This window comes from Meleagris gallopavo, chromosome 5 (genome assembly GCF_905368555.1).
Source record: "Meleagris gallopavo chromosome 5, MGAL_WU_HG_1.1, whole genome shotgun sequence".
Taxonomy (NCBI): domain Eukaryota; kingdom Metazoa; phylum Chordata; class Aves; order Galliformes; family Phasianidae; genus Meleagris; species Meleagris gallopavo.
Window position 1 is genome coordinate 41,784,919 of NC_139408.1, and position 11,076 is coordinate 41,795,994.

Genomic DNA, 11,076 nt, shown 5'->3' on the forward strand with positions numbered 1-11,076 from the left:
TGCACCAAGAGAAAAGGAAGAAATTAATGAACGCTGTGATTCGGTACGTCTGGCTTCTATTAAATTGAGACTGCTTTATCTAATAGCATTTCTTTCAATAATGCAGCTTTTTGCTGTCAATGTTATACAAAATATCTGTCATTAGCATATATGTGGCTTTTCTTTGTTTTAATTGTTCTTTTCTATGGATGCAAAATCCTGCAGCAGTCTAGGGTATAATTTTAAACTATTAGTAAGTAGAAATTAGGTGGAGATATTGGAGAAGAAAAGGTAATAGTTAAATTCTTTAAAGATTATTAATCCCGTCATGCATAGACACAAAGTTCTATGAGATCTACTTGTAGTAAACCAAAGTATATTAAAAAATGTTATATTCATGTATACATACTATACTTACATACACACAGATATGTATGCAAAAGAGACAAAAGCATTTTGAGGCTTTGAGTGGCTTTGGCTGAAAAAACTAAGACCACAGATCAGTGACTTTCATTTCAGAATATCTTTCAGAACAGAATTGCTTCGGCTGCTATAACGGCTTTAAATAAGGGTGTGTTTATCTAGAGGACTGAGGTGTGCTTCCAAGCTTAAGTTTAGGTGCTCCACTAGATCATGTGCTAGTCCAATCCTGGGATAAAGTCAGTCCTGTTATTAACACTGTTCCTGCATTGTTTCCTATGGGAAGAAAATGTGGGCATTTAAAGACTGGAATTTCTGCAAGTCAATTAAGTGAATGAAGAATAAACAGGTGATACAAAAATGCTATGACATAAACCCACAGCCTGACTTGATACCTTTCTTCTAAATGAATGACTTTGCAGGGGTCAGAATCTGTTTAGGGTAGTGGCAAAAAAAGTCTCATGAAATTTGCTGTTACCAGACAAATCAGTGTTTCACCTTTCATTCAAGAAGAGATGATGATCTTTAACAGAAAAATAAAATAACACCATGACTAATAATTTATGCAATCCATCACAACAGTTGTGGTTTCTTTTTTTCTTATCACAGATATGTTTGACTTACTGTCATATCAAATAATAAATAGTTTCTGTATTATGAAGCCACAAATAATGTGGCTTTTGTAGCCACATTCTGAGCAAGAACAACTTCTGATGTTATTCCTGCTATCTTTTTCATTCTTAATAATGTGAAATCTAATCTTTATCTGAACCTTATTGAGCCACGTTTGTATGGATGCTTTTATAGTAAGGAAGTCAAGAGATAAAGTATAATTCATACTGCTTTGTCTTTCAGCCTTAAAGCCGTATCCACATGAGTCCCTAGCATTCCACAGAGAAGGGTATAATGAGAGCCCAAATAGTCATGTCGTTGATTATATACTTTTCCAAATTTGAATCTCAATTCAATGTGCTTTGTAAAATATCTCTTCTCCCTGTCACTCCCAAATACATCTACAGTCTTGCAGTCCCTGTTTCATGAACTTTTCTTGTCTGTCATGAAACACAGTAAATTGATCACAGACCAGCTTGATATAAATTAATTAATTATATTCCAGAGCAATTAGTGAGATTGTTTTAATAACTGTGAGTACTTAGTAACAGTGAAATGAAATTGTCTTTAATAATCAGTTATTAAATGTATGTTCAGCAACCAATCCAATAAATTCATCATTAGTATTTAGTACAATGGGATTCCATGTTAGATCTTTACTATCCAGTTATTAAAAGAACATTTCCTGAGAAAAAATTAAAAGTTTTGTTTTATACCAAAAAAACCTTTGCATGAAATACTCCATACTTCAAAAGCTACAAAAAAAAGCTATTTCAGATTTTAAGTCTTCATCACAGAAGAGATTGGTCATAAAATAACAGGGATAGGTCCTACTCCACTGAAGTCAGTGCAAGTTTTTATAGTCCTTCAAAGACAGCCAGAATTTGCTCCAATATGTAAAAATTCTTCCTTTTAAATAAATGAATATTTTTTCTTCCTATCTTATTGCTGCTATTCACTCTAAAGGTGCTCAAAATTAAGGATAATTAAAGATAAACAATTAAGGAAAATTAAAGATAATAAACTAAAAATTAAAGATAAATTTCAAAAATCTATGTGTATCTCCAGTGTCACATGGAAAACATTAGAGAGGATAGGCTAAAGAAGCTCAGTGAGCTTAGGATTAAAAGATGAAGGTTGACTGCTCAAGAACAGTAGAAGCTGGAGAAGTATGGCTTCTTATTTACAGATCACCTGGAAAACCCACAGAATCATGGGGCAAAAGGTAAAGCAAGGGATGTGTTGCTGAGAGGCATCTGGTCAAGCCATATCTGACTGCAGGTAGATCCAGTACCAGAAAGATAAAAATATGAGCAGTCACAAATCATACGATGCATGACTGGAAGAGTAAAATAAATGAATATCCTACTCTCAGGCACTTTTAAGGGTCGTGTTTACTTGTTTATTTGTGCATCCTCTAACTAATTGAATTAGACTCAGTAGAGATGTAGTACATGATCTATGAGGAGGGTTTTTTCCCTTGATTAAGATATCTAATTGCAGTCTTCAGCTACACAGAAAAATGATTATAGGGAAGGCTGAGACAGACTTCTCTAGATAGAGGTCATTTGTGGCAACATGGGAAATTTTGAACAGATACAAGGAAAAAATCACAATAAACATGAATACGCAGTGGAAAAAGTTGCCTGGAAATGCAGAATCTTCAAGTTTGAATGTATTAAAAACTCAGTAAGACCCAGAAAATCTTGATCTGACTTTGAAGTTAGCTCTATCCCCCTAACAGTTCTTTTGGACTGGAGACACGGTTACCAACATAAATTATTCTGTAGTTCTGCTTTCCTATGATAGAAGTTTGAATAGGGCTTTTCTTATACCACCTATCTCAAAGCAGTTTGGAAAATCAAACACGCACAAACAAACAAATAAAAAAATCTCACCACCTTGTTTGAACTCAGCTTATAAAAATGCATTATTATATGCATAAGAAAAATATTGCATCTGTGCTACAGGTAGTCAATAAACACATCCAAACTTCCTTTTTGTGTATAATTGTCATTTTAGAATAACTATAGTTTTGCCCACTAAAACGGAAAGGTCATTAGCCGTGTTTATTGTTTAACTGTTGAATATAAACAGTTTTGTTTTGTTTTGTTTTCCAACAAACATATTAGAGATATATGCTGAATTTCTCTTTGGAAAACTGATGCTGTCTGAAGATTCTTTATCAGAATATTGCCAGAATATTTTGTTTATGAACTGTTGCTATCTGGCCTCCAGTTTGACAGGCCTGACAACCTGTAAGTCACTTTCTCTCTTATACCCCCTTTGAAAACTCTTTGAGGATTCATAGAGAAGCAGAAATTAATGAGAGAATATATCATATACAACAATAAGTTAGGAGTTTGAACCATAATAGATGAGAATAGTCAGCTCATTCAGATATAGAAAGTCATTAGCACATTCACCTAAAGTGTATGAGGAAGTGAAAAGCTGGGTGAAATTTTACAATATATATATTGTAGAATATCACAATCTTAAATTTTGTTTCAAAACAGCATAACATTCAGTGAAAATTATTTTTCTATCAAACCTTTTCCCAGTCTGTTAAAATGTAAGAAATGAAACCATGTAATTCTAGTTTCTTTACACTTTCTAGATGGCAAAATATTGATAGGAAGTCCAGTGAAAAGTTAATCTATTTTATTTTATGGGCTATGAACACTATCTATTTTATAGACATAGAGTCAAGGAATAGCACAGTTTTAACTTCAAGCTTGTGCAAATAAAATACATTTTCAATCAAGCACTATAAACTTAACTTGTTCTAATACAGCAGTTATCAGAAATACTGTGAATCGAAGTTATGAAGTTAAAATTTTCTTCCTACCACTCTCTCTTTCTCAACAGCTCTTATGTGTGAAGCTAAGCTTTTGTTATTGGTAGTGTACATTGAATTGCCTAATGAATGAAGTAGTTCAGGAGGAATTTTGATGTGGTTTTGACCACTGTGTGAGAACTCTACTTTTAAACTGTCACTTATTTGGCAGTTGTTGGCATTTACTCCAACAATGAACATCACAAATAATTACTATAAAAACTATGAATTAGGAATCTTTAATGTATCTTAGAAACATAAGCATAACGTTCTTTCATTCAATGACATGTTCTTAATATATCTGTTTTAGAAAGATATTCTTCAAATATAAAAACATCTAATAATATCTAATAGTCACAAAATGAAACTGAGGGTGTGTAGCATAACTGCTATTCATATTTGAAACCATTCCTTTTAAATTTCCTTTAAAACACCTGTAAAAACATGGTGTCACAGTCTTAAATCTCTGTTCAGTATAATTCTATCTGCTTTACTCAACAGAGCTTTATATGTATATACATATATACATATGTAACAATCTTCAAAAGTGTATCTATATCATTACCATTTATATTACAGTACTGCTTGGATCATGAGCCAGGAATTGAGCCTCAGTGCATTAGATTTTGCACAAGTTACCAATAACAGATAATTCTTTTACCAGAAACTTCAACAGATGAGAAAAATGTTGACAAGAAAGGTATTATTATCATTATGGAAGGAAAATCCAGGCACAGGCAGATTAGAAGATGTACTCACGAACACACTGGGATTATGAAATATGTATCTTCATAGTTTCATCAGGCATGCAAACTTTCACAGTCACTCCAGAGAAAAATTTCATTCCCTCTAAATTTAAAGCCAACAATATGGTAGGATCTTTGGTTCTTTTTTTTGTTATCCTTTTGTGGTAATACAGATAGCTATGTGATTACTCATGGAAAGCAGAGATAGGGCAGACTTGGCAACCTGTTACATGCATTCTCAGAAAACAGAAGACACTCTTCATTGAACACTTTGCTTCTTCTCTTTAGTTGTCCACATGATTTTTGAACTTGAATGAGCTGCAAACCTCCATCCCTCTGGCACTGCATGAGTGGTTTAAAAGTGAGCGCATGTGTAGAATGCACATCCCTGAACAAAATACATAGGACCTCTCTTTGTGCTACACAAGCCTGACTCCTAAAGGCAATCGCCAAACCTCCTGCAAAAGACATACCTAGTGTTGTTCTGCTGACAGACACCTAACACTTGCAAGTGCATCTCCACTGTAAAGGAATTTACTATTTCCTTTGTCAGCCAAGATTTTTCCTGATCAGATTGTGCCTCTAGGGTCACCTGGACAGTATTACCCCCAGAGCCCAGTTCCAGCATCATTCTACCTACCTACAGCTTGGAGCTGCTGGGAGCACAACTCCCGGTTCAGAAAGATGAAAATAAGGCGATCTAACTTCTTCCAGGGCCTGTGGCCACTTTTGACTTTGTAATGTATCATCTTTCTTCACTTTACACTAAGTATCCACTTAACTGAGGAATTTTGAATGAGTCTTTGAATACTTAAACTTGTTTTATTTTATAGCATTCCAAGTTGCAAATAATTTTCCCAAGCAAACATTCTAGATATGGGAGAAAACGCTCACTAGTATGAACACAAGAATCTGATATCAAGCTGGGATTCACTGATATCCAAAAGCAATTCAAAGAAAATATAAGGAAATATTTCTTCTTTTTTTTTTTTTCCACTTCCTCAAATTCACCACATATAGGTTTTAGTTTTTACAAGAATATAATGAAAAAATGAGTTCAGGACATTTTCTGTAAAGACAAACAAGTTCACATGATGTCTTACCACACAAGTGAGTGTTATTTCAGGATGAAGGTTGATTTTACATTAGCTGCAGGGATAGTAGAGTCAATGCATTCAAGGTGCAATCAGGACAAGAAATTTAATTAAAGAATGTTAGACAACCTTGAATTCACACAATATAGTAGGAATTCACAGGGAACAGGAATTGAACTGTTGGTGGTGCATGGTAATTTATCACTCTCTTCACCCTCTTGTGAAAAAGATAATTTATATATTTATATGAACAGAGCAAGATAAAGTATTAAATTATTTTTTTCCTAAATTTCCATTAACTTTTTTTCTGCTTATGAGTCTTGGTGGACAAATCTGATTCTGGAGTCTACAATCTGAAGGGGTACCACCAGTAAGACAGAAGCTCTTCTTTTATTAAACGTCACCTCTTTTCTTGGTTTCCAACTATTTTTCTTATGAACTCCAGACAGCTATTACAAACAGCATGAGATAGGAGTCATTCCACTTTCAGGTTATTTAATTCTTGGTAATGATATTAACTGAGAAGCTTTTCATTGCTTCCCGGTCAATGTACAGAGAGGCATTTCTACTCATTCCTTTCTAATCTTTGGCAGGGACTATGATAACATCCCAATGAATATCTGCTATAGTTTAACCATTACAAAGACAAAACCAGACATTTTACAATATTTAGGACTTTTAGGCAAACAACTGAATACTTTTTTCTTTATCCCTCTTTTCCTTGGAAATACAATCTCTCTCTCTCTCTCTCTCTCTTTTTTTTTTTTTTTTTTAATTCACCAATGATGTAAGACACCTTAAGATATTAAAACAGCAGTGAGAGAATACAGAATCCATTTGCATTTATCCACAGACAGAGAATTCAATTTGCTTTATCTTGTAGTACTAGCATTTGTTTTATATCCCTTTAATTAGACCTGTCATTGCTGGGATTATTTTTTTAATCTGCCAGGTTTTTATGTAAGGTAAATATTCATGTTTTTAAAGAGAGGGAAATAGAAAGAGAAGGAGGCCCATCACATACATTTAATCACACTAAACAAGTTCTTTAGACAATTTGTTCTGAAATTCCTCTAATTAGAGCTTGCCCTCCAGGTAATGCTCTGAACTGATTTACCAGTGAGTATAAATTAAGAACATTATGTAATTAGCCCTAAGACCATGAAAGGAAGGAACAGCTGGGTGACACAGAGGAGAAGCAAATAAACATGTCCCAGAAGACTTCTTGATAAAAATATAATAATAAAAGTCCCTTTTCACTAGAGTCTTTAGTGATTGCTATGGTAGCCTACTGTAATAAGGGATCATTTACTTGAACTCATTTTGAAAGATTTATCTTGGCATTCTGCATTAGCCTGGCACCTTTTCAGATGTTGACACTCTGAAGGGTAACTGTGGATTCATATCACATGAGAGTCATCTTATTTATGAAATATTAATAGTAAATGGAAAAGTATCTTCAGTGATTAACAATGATGATGTCATGCATTTCCCATGAGTAATACATTAAGCTTCTTCTTGTCTCTTCTGCAGTATCTGCCTTTATTTTTTTTTCCTGCTATCTCTAACCTGAAGTGTTATTATTCCACATCCCAACCCATATGAGATGCATTCATGACCTGTCACCATTTTTTTTTTTCCAATGCAGAGTGACAATACTTCTAAGTTATTTTCTGAAATTATCAAGTTCAAAATTTCTGGATGGTTTCCACATATAGATCATTCAATAGATGATCATTCAAATACAAAGAGCTGGAGTTCTTCAGCCTGGAGAAAAGAAAGCTCTGAGATGATCTGACAGTGACCTTTCAGTATCTGTGGTGATAGAACAAGGGGAAAAGGTTTCAAGCTTAAAGCGGACAGATTTAGATTAGATAAGAAGAAAAAATCTTTTACAGTACAGGTGAGGCATTGGAATAGGTTGCCCAGAGATATGGTGGATCCCCCATCCCTTCAGACTTTCAAGGCAAGGCTGGATCACATATTCTAGGCAACATGGTCTATCTGTGCATGTCCCTGTTCATTGCAGGGAAGTTGGACTAGATGGCCTTTAAAGGTCCCTTCCATCTTTAAGGATTCTATGATTCTATGAAATACATATACATATCTATTTTTCAACTCACAGGTTCTGTCTACATCAGTGTTATGTATGTAGTAGAGCTTAGTTTTGTTATCTGTTGCTGTGAGACAGATGGCAGCAGAGGGACAGTGACAAAATGGCGTTTTACTTTTCCATGGTGAAAGATATGCACACATTGACATTCATGCTTGCTGAATGTTTGTAGAGACCAAACAGAGGATGTAAGCAAATTGAGATGGTGAGTGGTACATATCAGCAGTATAGACAGTGATATGAAAGACAAGAGACATTCTGGATGGCCATACAGATTTTTATGAATGTGATATTTATGAATGCAGACTCTTGTTCATTGTTGGTGAATGTATATAGCCAATAGTGGTGACTGTGTTGAAAAATAATTCTTTGTGGCTGATAATTTTCTATATTAAACTGAGTTGTTGTGGTTCTTCAAGAAAATAAATAGGAGGAATTACATTTGGAACAATCTATGTATGTAGCTTCTTATAGTATAATATACTTAGGAAACAATAAATAAGTAATGTCACCAAAGTGCTCTTGGCAAGGTCTTTCTCAGCTGGTTATAGAAAAAAACCCAACCACAAAGGTCCTCTGTGCCTCTCAGACCCCCACACACATCAACATACTATACAAGGCATCTACATTAAGGCACAACCCCTAAACTGTCTACCTGGACAAGTGGTGATTTAATCCTTCACATAGATCTCCTTCACCACTTTAAAATTAGGTGTGAAGATTTATCCATGGTCTAAGTAAATAAAAAGATACAACAGATACAACGAGGTGAAACGGAGATGTTAGTTAAGCAAGTAATGTGAAAGTAAAGATTCCCTGCTTTTGTTAAATATTTCTGAATACTGAATTAGATCACAGACCCCCGAAAAGTGTCATTATTCCCCTTCTTGTCACTCCATATTTCACTCCATAAGAAAACAGACAATATGTATATGAGGGGGAAATAAGGAGAGTTCTCAAATTATGCAGTGAAGCTGACTTAGGTCACAAAACATTGTAATTTGCCATTACTGTTGCTCTGCTTCCTAAGTCCCAGTAATTCCTCTTGCTACCCATAAGCTGCTTTAGTTTATGCTTGACTTGTCCTCAAGCTTCAGTCTCCAGTGAAATTTTCTATCACAGCAGTGCTATATATAGGACAAAAATTTCTTCTAAATTTTTGTATATCATTATTTCAGTATGTGTAGTATTTCAGTAGGAATACTATTTAACTAATTCATTTTTACTGATATTATCAGCATTGATGACAAATAAATTTATAATGTTGTTTTCTCTAGTAAGAACCTACAAAGAAAGTCACAAATTTAAGAGATATCTCTTATTACATACCAGCGAAACCCTGACACCTTATATCATGCTCTGAATATTTGACTCTGCAGCAAGTGTAATAGCATATTGTTTATGTATGTTTGTTATCTTAAGGAATTTAGATACAATAACTGAACAAAGTTGTACAGTGACTATATATAAATATGGTTCCATGTGTACATGCACAGACATACATATCCAAATCTCTTTGCTGACTTCTCAGCAAAGAGATTCTTTGCTTTCCTTCTCACGTTAGGAAATAATATTTTCCTGAAAGAGTGGTCAGGCACTAGAATGGGCTGCCCAGGAAGGTGGTGGAGTCACTGACCCTGGAGGTGTTCAAGGAACGTTTGGATTTTGTGTTGAGGGACATGGTTTAGTGAGAACTATTGGTGATAGGTGGATGGTTGGACTGGATGATCTTGTAGGTCTTTTCCAACCTTGGTGATTCTGTGATTCTGTGATTCAGACTATCTGGAAATGGAAAAGGATTTTGGACCTATTTCTCAATTACAAATAAAACCCTATGAATTTGTTTTTTACTTCACATTTTTATATTTACCTTCTACTCAAGCCATAAATATTAATCAGAAGATAAGCTAGGTAGATGTCTTTCATAAGTACTCTTTTGCTGGAATGGAGGTTGAAATGCTCAGTTATAATTGCAATCTTTGTTTAACTGACTCCTAATCAATAAATCACTAATATATGCTGTCGAATATAGCACAAACATTTTTGTCATTACAAACCATCTTCTTCCCCACCTGTCTGTAACCCTTGTTTTTATGCTTTAAAAGCTTAATCCCTGTTTAAAAACAATTATCTTATGAAGAGGAGACTTCATGAGAATGCCTAGAATTAAATGTATTGACTTTTTCAACATTTTTGTTATATTTTTACCCTAAGAATATCTCTTGACTATCACTTGAAAAACAAAAGGAAACTCTAAAAAGGATAGGATGCTCTAAAACGTTAGGAAACTCTAAAAGCTAGAATATACGTAAGCATTGCATATATGTTAATAATTTTTCTTATAATGTAGGTCCCTGCAATATACTCTATATACTTCAGGAATTTAGCCTTCTAGCAATTTAGACTTTTAGACTTCAGTAAAAGTGGAAGGATCTATATTTTGCAGCTTTTATTAATTATTATTGTAAAGGGTAGCAAAATAACTTTCTGGAAGCTATTGATTATCCTCCAACATCAACCTTTTAATTTGGTATACTTTAAAAAGTAAAGTCATACCAGAACTTCAAACATGCAGTGTGGATTATAGCTCTATGTAACAGGAATTCAATTGGTAGCACTCAAGGATGAGTACCTGAAAGATAAACATTGTACGTTAATGAATATATTCATCAATTGCAAATGAAGAAATTGTTACAGTACCAGGTAAACAGAGAAAACTTTACATGCACTTATCGCTCAGTTACAGTAAGGACTATGACAGAAAAGGTAAATTTTTGTTCTGAATCTACAGCTAACCAGCACTATGAGTTTTAAGGAAATTACATCCACAGAATAGTGTTTATTTTGTGAACCTGAGTATTAGTGAGGGAAAAAGAAACATGAAAGTTCTGATTTTGATTAAATAAATTGAGGGCCAGCAAAATTTCCAATGTAAGATTTTTCTTTCTGAGGCTCTATGTGATAGATATAGAAGACCATAATGAACATCTCGTGGGAATTTTTTTTTAATTAAACAAATATAAACTTGTTGATATTTACAATATGGGACTGCATAGTGTCATCACATTTCTGTTTCCATTTTCAAGACTCGCCTGGACACCTACTTGTGCGACCTGGTGTAGAGAACCTGCTTTAGCAGGGGGGTTGGACTCGATGATCTCTGGAGGTCCATTCCAACCCCTATAATTCTGTGATTCTGTGATTCTGTGATATAAAAGGAACTGAAATCTAGTTCCAGCTGTTTCCATCTGTTCTTTTAACAAAAGTCTCAGACCC

The 11,076-nt window shown here is 34.3% G+C and overlaps 1 protein-coding gene across 49 annotated transcripts in view; it reads right to left on the minus strand.

The window, feature by feature from the left end:
* The window catches only part of LOC146544333 (uncharacterized), a 111,022-nt gene that overhangs the window by 47,662 nt on the left and 52,284 nt on the right, over positions 1 to 11,076 (minus strand). For 31 of the 49 annotated variants that reach the window (XR_014883728.1, XR_014883726.1, XR_014883725.1 and 28 more), the window contains one exon: positions 10,357 to 10,432. The exons of 11 other annotated variants lie outside the window; for them this stretch is intronic. Coding sequence is in view for 3 of the 38 variants with exons in the window: in XM_085225458.1 (XP_085081584.1) it covers positions 10,382 to 10,432 (51 nt within the window). In the remaining 35 variants the exon portion in view is untranslated. Of the gene's footprint in view, positions 9,583 to 10,234; positions 10,433 to 10,904; position 11,076 lie in introns of those variants that run through there. 7 more of the 49 variants (XR_014883703.1, XM_085225458.1, XR_014883700.1 and 4 more) reach the window with 4 other exon arrangements.